Source organism: Vipera ursinii (genome assembly GCF_947247035.1).
Source record: "Vipera ursinii genome assembly, chromosome: 1".
Classification (NCBI taxonomy): domain Eukaryota; kingdom Metazoa; phylum Chordata; class Lepidosauria; order Squamata; family Viperidae; genus Vipera; species Vipera ursinii.
This window is the reverse complement of record NC_139512.1, coordinates 41,315,539-41,332,037: the sequence shown is the minus strand read 5'-3', so window position 1 is coordinate 41,332,037 and position 16,499 is coordinate 41,315,539. Positions and strand designations below refer to the sequence as shown.

Sequence of the window (16,499 nt, the reverse complement as noted above, 5' to 3'; positions counted from 1 at the left end):
CTGTTTTTTCCCATATGGTTTCAAACTGTCCCAATCTGAACTAGGGAGCACCAAAGGATCCCTATATATCAGGAAATACTATGGGAGGTGTCCTGACAAGAGATGTTCTCTGCAGCACACCTCCTTTGGAACTGATTGCCCCCTGAATCAAGGATAGCACCCATCCTTATGGTTTTTCAGAAGCAGGTGACCACATGGCTCTTCCAGAAGACCTTGGCGGGTTATAGTCAGTGGCACCAAACCAAATGCCAAATTAATGTGTAGTTATGTAACAATTCTAATTTGGAGAAATAGATTATGAGTTTTATTATATAATTGATTTTAATATTAATTTTGCACTGTCTTTATACAAGAAATCCTGTAAGCTGTTAAGATTTCAAGTAGTAGATCAATCACATAGAGAAATTAAGAAATCAAGAGTTTCTGATACTGCAGCCCATTTGCCCATGTAAATAATTAGTCATATCTGAAGTACTCCTAAAAGAATGAAGATGTATTCATTGATTCATTAGAAATAAGCACAAGATGAATTATTTTCTAGCCATCATCCCAAGTTTTCATTTCAGGTGTCAACTGAAACATTAAAAAATAAAGGAGTAATTTTTGGCTAAAGTAAAGTGTGCATTGGTTTAAAACTTACAACAGAATATGTATTTAAACTGAAAACTTGGATAAGGTTATAACAAACAACCCGAAAGATTATTGATTACTGATTAACAAGTATATATGAAACTGCTTCCAATGTTTTTTATTGCACTACATAAGCTAAAACAATACAAAAACGCACAGCATAAATACACAAAAGGCAAGAGGAAAAGTAGAACCTAAGTAAAAACATTGCAAAATGTAATTTTGGTAACATATTCTTTCTTCCCTTCCATTCTCTTCCCCAATCACTACACACAATTTCAATATTTATGTTATGATTTTATTATTTAATATTAAACTTTTGCCTGTTTGTAATTTATTTGTTGTTTTAAATTAGTCTTCTTTTTCTAAAAGCCATATTCCAAAGGTCTGAATATGCCTTGCTGGGTAATGCACTGTTATATAAGCCTTTCCTGCTTAAATTTGATTAAAATTTTATTATGAATACATATTGTCAGTTTTGTTATTGCTGCCTGTTCACCAATTCAGGTCTCCTGCTCTTGAATTGCTGGCACAATGTTATTTTTCCAATGTTGTCATTCTTGCCATTGGCAGCATATAAATAAAATGTATCAAACATATTAAAATATATTTTCTGGAATTCCCCAAATTGTAGAATATTCAAAACATCCTAATTGGGAACAGCTGACAGTCTTATTATTTCTGTCTTTGGGTATGATTCTTTAAAAGTCATTGATATTAATGGGTATTGCTACAATGTAGAAAACAGAAGTCAAAAATTAACTTTGCATTGTATGAAGAAAAAAAAAACCTAAAATAAATATTCATATTGCTAAAATCTAGAATCATAAATCTATTTTGAACGTGACCATTCTACAAGGGAACCTTTTGAATGTACTGAAAGAATTGTGGGAATAATTTTATTATTAAAAAGGTATAATTCAGTTAATGGAAGGAACAGTTTTTAAATATGGTATTCAGTACATAATTTCTCTATTTATGTACCATTTAAACTTCAGTTGAATAATATATTGACTGAAGATTGCAGGTTTATCTGTGATGAATATGTTAAGTGCTACTTGAGTGCTGACTATTTAAACAAAAAACAAAAGCAGAATTAGTATTTGGACAGGAGACTACTAGGAACGACCACAGCTGTAGTAAAAAATTTTTTAAAAATCCCTGTAGAATTCAGTGATAAATCACTTCTATAATCTTACGAAAATGGCATGCACACTAGGAATTGTACTGAACTAAAAAGAAAAGTTTTTATGCCAATTGTAATCATTTTTTATATTATGGTTTGTTATCTAGTTGTGTATTACTTTTTAGATTTTGTGACTTTAGCAATTTTTTTGGAATTTCACCTTGCTATTTTACATACTTGCCTTTGGATAAAATATTTATAAATCAACATAGCATATTTGACAGTGATTCAACATAAATAATTAAATAAAAGCGGATCTATTACAGTTTCCAAAAATGTTTTGTTCATAAGAAGTAAAGAAAAAAAATGAAATCACAGAACATTTTAACTCAGTGCATTTTTCTTGAATGATATACCATAACCAGACCATCTAAATATTATGAACCGATTTTAAGAATTTCATTAGTATGATTTCAAGCAAACTGCATATGAATAAGATGCCAAAGCCTTCACGAAAGATCACAATATGATCAATGAATCAATCATATTTATATAGCTGCCCTTTTCACAAAAAGTGATTTTGGGTGCTTACAATAAAGTTCAGGTGGAATGTGTCATACAGAGAAAATTTCCCCAAAATTCTTAGAGGAAGAGTTGAGTAGAGATGATCAGTGTCAAATATCAAATAGAATTCGAAACTAACTGCATCCAGCCACTGATTTATGATGCCATAATCTCAAAACCTCTATGGAAGCTAGACAGGGTTAAAAACATCTTGACTTGCTTATTTTGTTGTCTGTAATATCCTCCCCTTTTTCTCCAGTTTTAGATTAGTACTTTGGTACATAAATTTGAATGCATGTAGCATCTGTTGGCAAGATCAGTTGCTATCTCCCAAAGAAATTACTGATACAATGGTTTTTTGAGGGGGAAATAAGGGAGAAATTAAAAAATATCAAAAATACAAAAAGTCAGGGAAACAATGAGTTCAATCTTCCTCAACCTGATTTCCTCTATGTGTTTTGGATCAGGACTCACCAAAATGTTGTTCTTCAGATTTTCCCACTAGTACACCATGTTGAATTACCACTTCCAAAGCTTACCAGAAATGCCTGCTGAGAAGTTCTTCACGGAGGGCCTCTTCACCACAGTATATGACTCCCCAACCACAAAGACTTTGTACAGGACAGCATTGTGGTTGATGAAACTTTGAATCACACATGGAGGTTGGATGGCTTTCAGGCCTTCCCGGTTGAATATGATAGCCATCTGAAAAATAAAGATACGACTTGCAATTACAGTCATACAGATGAAAAATACATGTTTCACATAAACAAGCATTGGATTGGTTCCAGTAGCAGTATGCACAGCATGCATGCATCCATGCATCCATCCATACAATTATTTGCTGCTGCTGTCTGTGGTGTTAGTATACATTCAGATGGTTTTAAAGGGGATTAGACAAACTGATGGAAGATTGGGTTATTGGTGTTTATTATTCTTGATCAGACCTTGTTGTTGTTGTTGTTGTTAGTTGCGAAGTCGTGTCTGACCCATCGCGACCTAGCAAAACTTAAATACAAGCTACTAGGGAGCAAGAATAAAGGTAAAGGTTCCCCCGCACATGCGTGCTAGTCGTTTCCGACTCTAGGGGCCGGTGCTCATCTCCGTTTCAAAGCCGAAGAGCCAGCGCTTGTCCGAGGACATCTCCGTGGTCATGTGGCCGGCATGACTAGACGCCAAAGGCGCACGGAACGCTGTTACCTTCCCACCGTAGTGGTGGAGCAGGAATAGAAGAACACTATTGCTTTCCTTTCTGTTTTTGTCAGCTTCTTGTATGCAGTTGCTTGATCAATGTAGAACACATAATGTTTATGATAGTGTTTATGATACTGGCTTGGTCCAGCAGAGCTCTTCTTATGCTTTTAGGCCAAGTATTCAGATAAACTGGGGAGTGGGGGGTGGGTGGGTGGAGAACTGTGCAGAACTGTGCTATCCAATTGGAAACACTTGGCATTCTGTCCCTCCAACTTGCAGCTGATTTCTTATTTAGCCTTTCCCCCAAATTTACTTAATTATGCTTATCTACTGCTTCCTTATGCCAAAGCATCTCAAAATGGTTTACAATAAAATACAGAATAAAGCAATTATGTAATGGGATGGAAATGGTAATGACCATCATAGATCCCTTATTGGGTTAGGATATTTCTCTTGCTCTTGTGAGAACTTTTGGCAGCATTTAAAAACACTATCCATGGTATCTGAAGGGTCACCTATGTGAGATGGGCGTACTATATTTCAGTGCTTCTGCTCTTATCTTTTGTAACCCCCCTCCCCCCCAAATCCTGGCATTTTGTAAATCTGTCAATATCCTATTCCATTTTTGTTTTTAACCAAGTTGTTGTTATTTAATGGCCATTATTTTGGGATATTTATTCATTCTATGTTTTTCTCTTTTATGTTCTATTTTGACAAGTGCTGCCTAAAACCTGTGCATTAGGATGGATTACAAAACTGCAAATAAATAAACAAATAATGGGTGGATGAGTGTGTATGAGTATATATATAGCTGGCCTTCAAAATGAGAGAAAAATAAATTTGTAATATTAATGAAGCCACAAGGATATGAAGAATGACTTCTAAGTATGCATGAGAGACAAGAATCAACCCTCCTTACTTTTCCTTGAAGTTTATGAATCAAATTAACAAATGGACTACTATAGTTTTTTTCTTAATACCCAGCCAAGGCAGTTTTTCTAAATACACAGTATATGAAGCCTTGTGTAAATACTTACCTCATGAGAGTTGGTTCCATGGGCGACTCTTGTCTTACAAACTTCAGAAACAAAAAAGGTAAATTGTGAGTCAGTACAAAAGAATATACACATAGCACTTCAGTATTTCTAACAACTAAAGCTATTGATTTAGTTAATTCACCCAACTGGATGGTATTCGCCCTATGGTTGTCCTTCCCCTGAAACCAGCCTTCTTTCCTCTTGGCATTTTCAGAGGTGCTGATACTTCAACTTTTGGATTATCCAGGATGGCATCAGAGTTCTTAAAAAGGAATGAGTAACCTAGGATACATTGATGGAGTCTGGCATCGGAACTTTCCATTATTACTGTGTTTCCCTGAAAATAAGATCGGGTCTCTTTTTTTGCCTCCAAAAGAGGCACCAAGTCTTGTTTTCGGGGGATATCTTCTATACTCACTTCTGGCAGTCCCAACCAGCAGGTCCACTTCTTCAGCGGTCAAAGGAGCAGCTGCATTCTGGCCTGCATTTTGCAGTCAGGCCTTTTTGGAAGGCCTCTGTAGCCAAGTACCATAGCTCAGTTGTCAGCTGCAGAAGTCTTGCAGAACTGAACTACAGATTCAATCCATAACTTGGTTCTCAGCTGCAGAGGTCTTGCAGAACCAAGCTATGGACTGAATCCATAGCTCGGTTCTTGGACTGAATCCATAGCTCTGTTCTTGGCTGCAGTGGCCTTCTGGAAAGGCTTGTGACTGAGAAATGCAGGTCTGGCTGCAAAAGAACGCCAGAGAAGAAGTGGGCCAGCAAGGAGAGGCCTGGCTGCAAGGCAACTGGGTGCAGTGCACATAAGGCAGCTCCACCCCACCCCACCCCCAACTTGATTTTTAGGTATGTGCCTTGCCCTAAAACTAGGGTTTATTTTTAGGGTAGGCCTTACTTTCAGGGAAACACGGTATCTATTCAATTGTATTTATATTCCTATCTTTCCTCTAACACAGTGTTTTTCATATTTACAACAAATTTAAAAAGTGTGAATTTCAAACATGCTAGTTAGGGAATTCTGGGAGTTGAAGACCACAAACATTTTAACATAATCAAAGTTGAGGAACACTGCTCTAAGAGATGGGGTAGTTTAGGGATCTTCTCTAATCTTATTCCCACAATCACCTTGTCAGATCGACTAGTCTGAGAGATAGCAACTGACCTGAAATAATACAGTAAACTCCTTAGTTAAGCTGGGGACTTGAATATGGATGTTCCCAATTAGTCCATCACTTTAGCAGCTGCACTACACTCTACTATATGTAGACACTGTTTCTCCTTCAAGAGCTTGCCACTATAATTCAGTGACAAACTGTTGAAGTTCTTGAACTTTTTTTTAATGAAAATCAGTGAGAATAGATAAGAGTCTTTGATATACTGTAGATAGATAGCTATGTTAATTCTATTGGAACATTAATGCACCTATTGTTTATTTAAAAAAGTCTTTCCAAATAAAGCAAAATGAAAAGGGATAGCATTTTGGAGAGTGGCATCTAAAATACAGAAGAGCACTGCTAGAGAAATTTGCCTTGTTTAATCCTTATGGTCTACTGACATTACTAGAGCCATTTAAATGACTGATAGTCTGTGACTCTCAATTTAAAATGAATATTTTCATTGTTCTATAGTTTAATATATTAATGTTGCATATTATTAACTTGCCCAGTGAACTTATACTTACATTAATGTATAGTAGTACATTTAATATACTATAATAGATGTTATACTAGAATAGAATACTTTATTGGCCAAGTGTGATTGGACATAGAAAGAGTTTGTCTCCAGTGCATAAGCACTCAGTGTGCATATAAACTACGAAGTAATATAATTATAAAATAATAGTACATCTAAGATTCATGTTAGTATAGCATACCTAAAATATAAAAAAAATTCTCAATTTGCCAGAATATTACTCTGTAGTTTTAAATGGGCATAAGGGCCTTTTTCTAATAAACCAACACAAACATTATACATATTGAAATAAAAAAGAGACACTTCCAAAATAACTTTGATAATTCATCTTCTAAATAGCAGAGAGAGAGAAAATGAAAAAGAGAAAAATAACATACTCTACTATAGAAAAAAGGATTTTGTGCGCAATATGCACGCACAGCCTTTACAGATTTTTAAAGGAGGATCAAACAATCTCATGGAAGAAAATATTAGCCATTGAATTCCGATTGTCACAGAAAGCTGTATTGTCCTCATGTTCTGTTTAAGGACCAGGAAAGTGTTTGCTTGGCCTTTAGGTATGATGAGTAGTGGATCAGATAAAACACTGACTTAATCTAGCAGGACTGTTAATATCTGAATAAGCCATCTTTCATTGTCACCATGAAAAAATACTGTATTTTCAAACTTACAGTAAAAGAACTAAAATAGAGTACAGTTAGATCCATAGTTTATTTTTTACTAATTTTAATAGAATGAAAGCATATAATTTTATGTGCTTTTATATTATCTTATGTACCTTTGGAGCCAGTGTGCCTAATCCAGCATGTACTCCAGCCACAAGCTATCTGCCATGCAAATCCCCTCCCTCCCCCAAGAGTACTTAGCTAAATTGCATTGATTTCAGCAGCAGTGGAGGAAATGCTCTACAACTTTACTGTTAAGGAAAATATAAAAACTGTTTACATACTGAATGGGAATGCAATTCCATTTTTTTCTATTTGCTTCAAGGTGTCTTCTCCACATGCATTTGTTAATTCCATAAATGGAGGAGAACAGATTCTGTCATCTGAAGAAAAGAGATGGAAAAAAACAATCCAAACAGTTTATAGGTGTTTTCAGTTTATCCCAGTTCTTGCTTTCTACACTGTTAAGTACCCTTCAATTTTACTCTGCTCGTTTCACCATTTTCTATAATATTGTCATCTGAGAAAAGTACTGTGTGCATCTGGTTGATGAAAGCTTCCTGTCTTTCCAACAAAGCATTGTTGCTCATACGTGCAATGGTTGTGTGCACAAATCTAACTGAAAACTGTATCTTAGCAAAATTACAAAAAAACTAATAAAAATTATCTCCAAAACAAGTATTTAAGTCATATCAATTTTATCTTGCAACACTATTCCACCAAATGTTTTACTCCCAAGAAAAATGCTTAATATACTGAATCCACATCAAACTGATGCCAAACTGATGCCAGATATACAATGACATCATCACACAATGATACACTTATTTGCATCCAAACATCTAACGCAAGTACATAAGTCAGAGCACTTGCATAATGTCATAACACACATTATCATTTGCCTTGTTGTGGATAACAATGATAAATTTAAACAACAAATCCATTAAGTAGAAGAATCTGTCTATAAAAGCAGTTGGATCATCTGACAATAAAGAAATTTATTAAATTCTTTTTTGTATCTGTCTTTAGTTTAAAAGCTATAGAACAGATCCTTCTTCAGAAGGGCATAGACAGAGCTGATGTAAATACTTTATTATTTGTTAAATTTATTTACTGCCTACCTCACTGTGAGGCTACTTTAGATGGCTTATAATAAAAATGAAGAAATGAAGGGTGTGAACAGAAGTAAGATAATAGAACAATAAAATAAACAATGAAAAAGAACACAGTGGAAAGAAGCAATCATCTCATTAATCCCTAAAGAAAATTTTTATTTGACCTGTATTAAAAATTATAGACCCATTTCTTTACTGAACACGGATTACAAGATTTTCACGACTATAATGGCAGAAAGATTAAAAAAATATTTAGCTGAATTTATCCATACTGACCAAAACGGCTTCTTGCCTAAAAGACAAATTAGATATAATGTCATACTAGACATCTTAGAATATTATGAATTTCATAGCGAAAAACAAGTGGCATTAATTTTTGTTGTTGCTCAGAAAGCGTTTGATAATGTCAAATGGAATTTTATGTTGACTCAACTCAAACAGATGGAATTTGGAGAAAAATTTATAAATATGTTTAAAGCAATCTATTCCAAGCAAGAGGCAAAAGTAATCATAAACGGAGAATTAACAAATAGCATTCAAAGGTACGAGACAAGGCTGTCCACTATCTCCTTTATTATTCTTTCTTTAGAAGCACTCACAAGAATAATCCGAAAAGATAAGATGATTAAAGGATTAGAAATAAAAAAAGAGATATTTAAATTACAGGCTTATGCGGATGATTTAGTTTTCATTCTGGAAGACCCTTTAGAATCTGGAACAAGATTATTACAGGTGCTGAAAAATTATGGAGATGTTGCGGGATTAAAAATCAACAAATAAAAAACTAAAATGCTAGTTAAAAATATGTCCAACTTACAAGAAACTAAGCTAGTAGAAAAAATTAACATCCAGACATCTAAAAGAGTAAAGTACTTGGGGATCCAACTATCAGCAATATGTATTACACTTAAAAGAGAAAATTATGACAAGTTAATGGACCAAATTATAGTAGACCCAGATAGATAGAAAAACGTGCAGCTCTCTTTTATGGGAAGAATAGCGACAATCAAGATGAATATACTGCCCAAATTACTCTTTTTATTCCAATCTGTACCAATTAAATTAGGTAAGGATTTTTTTGAAAATTTAAACAGAATTACATCTAAATTTATCTGGCAAGGTAGAAAACCGAGAATCAAGTTAAAATTATTACAGGATGCAAAGGAAAGAGGAGGGCTCGGCCTCCCAGATTGGGAAAAATATTATCAAGCAGCAATAACGGTATGAATAAAGGATTGGATACACGTAAGGAACAGAAGACTACTAGCATTAGAAGGTCATGATATGCAAACTGGGTGGCATGCTATAATGTGGGACGGAAAATATAGGGCTCATCAGTACTTTCAGAATCATCATATTAGACAGGCACTATTAGATGTGTGGATAAAAATTTAAAAAATCAACTATATGGAAATTCCCAATTGGCTATCTATATTAGAGATTTTTATTTATTTATTTATTTTTATTTTAATCCCATTTATATGCTGCCCTTCTCCGAAGACTCAGGGTGGCTTACAATCTAAGCACAAATCAAATGTGCTTAGCAATATGCACCCCAAATTCATAAATCTAGGAAGTGTAATTACATATAAAGATCTTTAATTTTTAATTTGGGGTTCTTTTTAACTGACTACAGGGTTAATTTAATATTTTTTAATTTGGTTCTTAATTTTTGTATTTTGGATTTTTAATTCCCTGTAAACCGCCCTGAGTCCTCAGGGAATAGGGCGGTATATAAATATAACTAAATAAATAAATAAAGATCTTAGACGAAAATGGAGACCTGAAAACAAGAAAAAGATTATCAGAAGATGGTGTAGAGTTCGAATGGTGGGCATACTTACAAATACAGTCACGATGCAGAAAAGATAAAAAAAGAACCAGGGATAAAATTAGAGCATACGCAATTAGATAAAATTCTTCTAGGAACTGAAGATCGAATGATAAAAAAGATATATCAATATTTATTAGAACAGGATTTGTTAGAAGAACAGTTAAAAGAATGTAAACCTGGAGTAAAAATTTTGGTTATAATATTGACTTAGATAGTTGGCAATCACTATGGGATAGAAACAGGAGGTTAACGCTAGCCACCTTCTATAAAGAGAATTTGTACAAGATGTTTTATAGATGGTATCTTCCCCCTACAAGGTTAGCAAAAATAGATAAAAAAAAATCTCACCAATGTGCTGGAAATGCAGAAGGCTTCCAGGGACTTACTATCATATATGGTGGGAATGTTCAGAAGCGCAAAATTTTTGGCAGCGGATAAAAAATTGGTTGGAAGAAATATTACTACAAAAAATTGATTTAAAACCAGAAATATTTCTATTAGGGATTATTAACGATAATCTCAGTAAAGCATCTCTCTACTTATTAGTACGTATCTTAACCGCAGCAAGACTGGCATATGCCCAAAAATGGAAAAGAAAGGAAACACCCACTGAAGAAGAAATAATAGACAAAATTTTATCCTGCGCTGAAATGGACAGGTTAACCCTAGAGATCAAAAATAAGAACGAAACGGAGTATTATGAAATTTGGCAAAATTTGTACAATTGGTGACCATTGTTTGATTGGTTGATAATGTAAGGATTTCTTATTAGCACTTATATAATGGACACAACTGAAAGATATGTAAATATAACGCTGAGGATTGAATGACAGTTTACTTAAAAATCGACAGATGTTATATGTACAGTTTGTTATATTCTGTCCTGTTATAGACTGTTTTTTTAGGTTTTTGTTCTTTCTTTCTGTAACATAAGATAATACTAATAGTAGTGTTGTAGCTAGGGGAAGTTGAATCATGTCCACTTTTGTTTTTAAATGTATATTTAATAAAATTTTCTAAAAAAAAGAAAAAAGAAAAAAAAAGAACAGTGAGAAACCCAAATATATGATATCAAAAAAGAAAGATGGAAGGGGAGAGAGCAGACAAGGGGAGGGGATTCTAAATTCTAAACAATTCTAAAAGATTAAGTTGCAGGGATATTGTTTTAAAAAATCCTCCAGGTCCATGTACAGTAGTTTTCTTAAAGGACTTAAATGAATGTTGTGAAGGGGTGTGGATCCAAATAATATCATTCAAAGTAAACTGGGAAAAAACATTTATTAAACATATCAATCACACAGAAGAAAGCTTTTCCTCCATCTACAAAAGCAAAACTGCAAAAATGAGACTCTACACGAAAACATCCCATCATACATCAGTAATCCAGACGGCAGAATCAGAGAACAGGCAGACCACGCTCTACATACCAGCTTCAGAAAATGTTGGAATCGGTGACAAGGCTTTAGGAACAACAGAACTGGGATTGACCAGTCTACCTTTTAGTTTTTGTTTGAGATTTAAACTGGGACAGCTCTCTTTTCAAAAAATAAGGTTGTTCCATAGACTTTTTTTAAAAAAATAACAACACTACCATTTCTGATCTTATTTATAAAGAGTTACAAAGAGCAGGTATATGAATCCCCTTGGACATGTGGACTCCTTGAATAAGCTGGAGAAAAAAGGCACGGATTTGCACTGGATTATGATTCATTCCCCTTTAATGTTTTTTTTTTAAAAAATCCAAAAATTCTGTTGGAGTTTCCACAAGTTTGGAATTCTAGCAAAGCACTTCATGCAAATTAAACAGCTTCTTAGTCGACATATTCTCAAACTTGCCTTTTTAAAAAGTTATTCAATAATTGTAAATAAAGAAAAGGCTTTGATTTCGAACTCAGAGGATGCGAAGACTAAGGAGGCTATTAAATTGTTAAGAGGACAATTTGATAAATTAATGGCTGACCAAGTGGCAACCAATCTGCGGTTTGCCAGGCATAATACTTTTTGCAACGCTAATAAACCAGGTAGATGGTTAGCTTATAGATTGAGGAAAAAACAAAGGGCTTCTAATATAGACAAGATTGAGCATAAAGGAAGGGTTGTGTTTCAACAGGACCTTATTAAGAATGCTTTTGTGGATTTTTATTCTAAATTATATGCTAAGGAGAAAATTAATGAAAAAGACATTGATATATATTTGGAAAATGCTAGCATTCCGGTTCTTACGCAAGTACAAAAAGAAGGGATTAATCAACTGATTACAGAAGAAGAAATTTTTACAGAAATTAAGGAATTGAAGGTGGATAAAGCACCAGGTACGGATGGCTTGACTGCGGCCTATTATAAAAATTTACAACTAGAAATGATAAAACCGTTAAAGGAACTGTTCCAGACAATCCAGAGGGGGGGAAAGGTGCCACCGTCTTGGAGAACAGCTTTTATTTCTTTGATTCCGAAGGAAGACCAAGATGCTACTCAAGTTAAAAATTATAGACCGATATCGCTTTTAAACACAGACTACAAGATATTTGCTAAGGTTTTGGCTAATAGACTGATGAGGGTTCTGCAACAGGTGATTCATGGGGATCAAACGGGGTTTATTAGTGGTAGGCAAATGAAAAACAATGTGAGGCATATAGTTGATGTGTTAGAGTTTTTGGAAAGGAACAACCAGATTGCTGCGGTGCTAATTTTTTTAGATGCTGAAAAAGCTTTTGATCAATTGAATTGGAAGTTTTTGTTGAAAGTTATAGACAAAATGGATTTTGGGGAAAATTTTTTACAACCGATTAGGGCATTATATCAAAAACAAACTGCCCGAATTATAGTTAATAATAGTTTGACAGAAGCATGTAATATTGAGAAGGGCACAAGGCAAGGGTGTCCGTTATCGCCCTTGTTATTTGTGTTAACATTAGAGATATTATTGGTTAAAATTCGGAATTCGGAAAAAATTAAGGGGATTCAAATTGGAGATCAGGACTACAGATTGAGAGCATTCGCAGACGATCTGGTTGTTACAGTGACCCAGCCAGAGAATTCTGTTGTGGACCTGATGGAGATAATAACACAATACGGGAAGGTTTCTGGATTTAAGGTTAATGTACAAAAAACAAAAATTTTGGCCAAAAATATGACAACACCGCAAAAGGCCCTTTTAGAAGGATTAACTGGATTCGAGATTGTTAAAAGGGTTAAATATTTGGGGGTGATTTTGTCGCCCTCTAATACAAAGCTATATAAAAATAATTATGAAAAATTATGGGGGAAAATTCAAAAAGAATTGGAGAGTTGGGAAAAATTGCAATTTTCTTTGTTGGGACGGATTGCAGCAGTAAAAATGAATGTCCTGCCTAAATTTTTATTTTTATTTCAAATGATACCGATTCTTAAGAAAGATTCCAATCTGGAGGAATGGCAGCGAGGTATCAATAAATTTGTGTGGGCAGGGAAAAAGCCACGAGTTAAATTTAAGATTATGCAGGATACTCGTGAGAGAGGTGGCCTTAAATTGCCTAATTTTAAATTATATTATGAAGCTGCTGCATTAGTAGGAATAAGTGATTGGATTAATTTGACGCAAGGGAGGTTATTAAATCTTGAGGGCCATGATTTGTTGTTTGGTTGGCATGCATATTTGTTGTATGATAAGAAGGTAGACAACGTGTTTAGGGTGCATATTTTAAGACAGGCATTGCTGAGAGTTTGGAAGAAGTATAGACATAAGTTAAGTTGTAAGATACCATTGTGGGCAATTCCAAAACACGCAATAGAAAATATACATGCTGGCTTCAAACATGATGTGACTACCTACAAGGAGATCCTCAGTTTGGAAAGAAATGCTTGGTGTTTGAAGTCATATAGCCTCTTGCGAGAAGAGAAGGTGGTTCAAAATTGGTTTCAATATACTCAGTTACGGGCCAGGTGGAAAGAGGACCAGAAAAATGGATTTGCAATGACTGATGAAAATTTGATAAAGCAAATTAGAAATCAGGGACCAGCACATATCAAACGGATATATCTTGCATTGATAGAGATTGACTCAGAAACAGAGCTTGTTAAGGATTGTATGATAAAATGGGCCCAAAATATTCAGGAAGTTATTACAATGAATACTTGGGAAAAGATTTGGGTGAGGAACGTAAAATTTACGCAAGCTCAAAATCTAAGAGAGAACTTTTACAAAATGTTTTATAGATGGCATTTAGATCCTAAAAAGCTTGCAAGTATGTATCCGAATTATCAGCCTAAATGTTGGAGGTGTGGTGATGAAGATGCAACATATTTTCACATATGGTGGACATGTAAGAAGGTTAAAGCTTTTTGGATAAAAGTTTGGTGGAATATGCAGAAGATTTTTAAACAGAGGATAAAGTTTTGTCCGCAACTTTTCTTGTTGGGAATAATTGCAGACGCTACAGTTGTGGACACTAAGTTGATGTTGAACTTAATTACGGCGGCAAGACTTTTGATAGGCCAATATTGGAAGAAAGAGGAACTGCCGACCATAGAAGAGTGGACTTTGAAGGTTTCCGACCTGGCAGAGATGGCGAAGATTTCGGCCTATTTGAAAGATCACTCGCAAGAACGCTATATTATGGAATGGAGAAAATGGATAGAGTTTATCCAGAACAAGTATAGGGTTAAGAAGTTTTATGTAGCATTTGAATAAGTCTTCTTTCTTTTTTTCTTTTTTTCTTTTAGTTTCCTATACATATTCAATATTATTAAGGATTGTTTTATCCTATATAAGCTAGAGAGTGATGGATTATAGAGTTTATAGTTGTTAGTATATGATTGTTTATGATTGCTTTTTATATATATACCTTGTATTTAGCTCTGGGAAGTCGGGGGGGGAGGGGGGGAGGGGGGGAGGGAGGGGGGGGAGGAGGGAGGGGGGGAGGTAGGGGGGGGAGGAGGGAGGGGGAAGGGGGGATTCTTAAAGGAAAATTGTATTTTAAAACTTTTCAATAAAAAAAAATTGTAAATAAAGGATATACAGTACGCTGTATAATTAGAAAGAGATAATTATTTTAAATTCTAGGTGTTAACTGCAGTTGCATGTACTTAAACCAAATGTATGATCAATGGAAACTTCATTGCTAGCAAAGCAGAAGCTTGTATATTAGATAAATTAGATAAATAAACCACTCGCAGAAAGCTTGAGGTTTTAAACTGCTAAACTCCACGGAGCTTTAAAAATATGATAAAGTTATACAGAATTCCATTTATTTAAACCATTAGTTTTTCAAATTATTTAGCATTAATTATTTAGCATGGTGTTAGCCTACAATGTTGGGTTGAAAATATATTAACCATAATGCTATGTCTTTAAGAAGTTAATTGGCCAATGGGTGTGTAAGTGTTCTCATGGCCATAAGAGGAAGCTAGGAACGTAGCTTCTCTCTCTCTCTGAATTCACTGATATCTACTGTTACTGTTTTTGCTCTGCTGTTAGTTTACTACTATTGTAAACCTGAACTGTGTATTTGACCTCTGGACTGGTAAGAAGACTTTGTAGCTTGGACTGTTGCTATTGTTTATGACTTGGACTGTTTATTTTTGACTGTGCATTTTTGTCTTTACACCACCTCAAAGTAAAATACTTTTTGCTTTTAGAACTCAGTGTACTCCTGTGTGTGACTTTTACTACTCTCAGTACCCTTCCTTGTCTGTGCAATTCTTTGGTAGCACAAGGAGACCTCTGCACAATAAATTCCTTAACACTGGTTATGGGCCCAGGCCTGTACTGAGAGTAAGTACACACAGTATTCCTAGCTGAATTTGTGTTAGCTTTTTGGTGTAAAATGGCACAAGAACTGTTGTCAGGCATCTCCTGGATAACCCGGTTGGATGGGACAAACTATATTTCCTGGTCCACGAAATGCTGCTTGCTTTTGCGCAAGGAAGGACTATGGGCTGTTGTAAAAAACCCACCAGATACTACTGCTTGGGATCCAGATGATGAAGATGATGCAAAGAAGATAGACGACTTTAAACGAAGCAACGAGAAAGCTCTTTGCATTATTGGACTAACACTGAATGACCAGCAGCTTGTCCATATTCGTGGTGAGGAGTCTGCTGCAAGGTGTTGGGATATTTTGCGAAGGCTTTATGTTCGTGACAGTGTGGGTGCACATATACACCTTACACGTAAGCTGTTTAGGGTTCGTCTGCAGAAGAACGGAGATATGCTGACCCATTTAAATTACATGAAGGCAGCTTTCCAAGAGCTTCATGAAAAGGAGCTTATTTTTTCAGAGTTGCATCAGGTCTACATTATTCTGTCATCTTTGGATGAGAGTTATGATGGGTATGTTTCTTCTTTGGAAGTCCTGACCAGAGAGGAACTGACTTTGACTAACATTACTGGGAGACTGCTGGAAGAGTCCAGAAGGAGGCGTGACAGAGACCAGCTGAGAGAGACACAGCCACGAGAGGAGCAGCAATTTACCACTGCTTACAACGTCAAGAAATGTTATTCTTGTGGGGCTAAAGGGCATATAGCCAAATTCTGTAGAAAGGGTAGAAAACAGAATGTAAATAGCAGTGGGAAGGCTAAGAAGAGCATTGGTTTGGCTGTTTCTGGTGAATCAACATCCAGAAATAATGAATTGTGGGTTGTTGATAGTGGGGCTTCACAAT

General features: G+C 35.1%; 1 protein-coding gene across 1 annotated transcript in view; it reads right to left on the bottom strand.

The window, feature by feature from the left end:
* Window positions 1–16,499, bottom strand: part of ITPK1 (inositol-tetrakisphosphate 1-kinase) — a 167,343-nt gene that overhangs the window by 12,431 nt on the left and 138,413 nt on the right. Inside the window, exons 5-7 of the mRNA XM_083366817.1 lie at window positions 7,193–7,291; window positions 4,552–4,592; window positions 2,860–3,025 (exon numbers count right to left, since the gene is read on the bottom strand). Of these exons, the coding sequence (XP_083222943.1) occupies window positions 2,860–3,025; window positions 4,552–4,592; window positions 7,193–7,291 (306 nt within the window). The remainder of the gene's footprint in view (window positions 1–2,859; window positions 3,026–4,551; window positions 4,593–7,192; window positions 7,292–16,499) is intronic.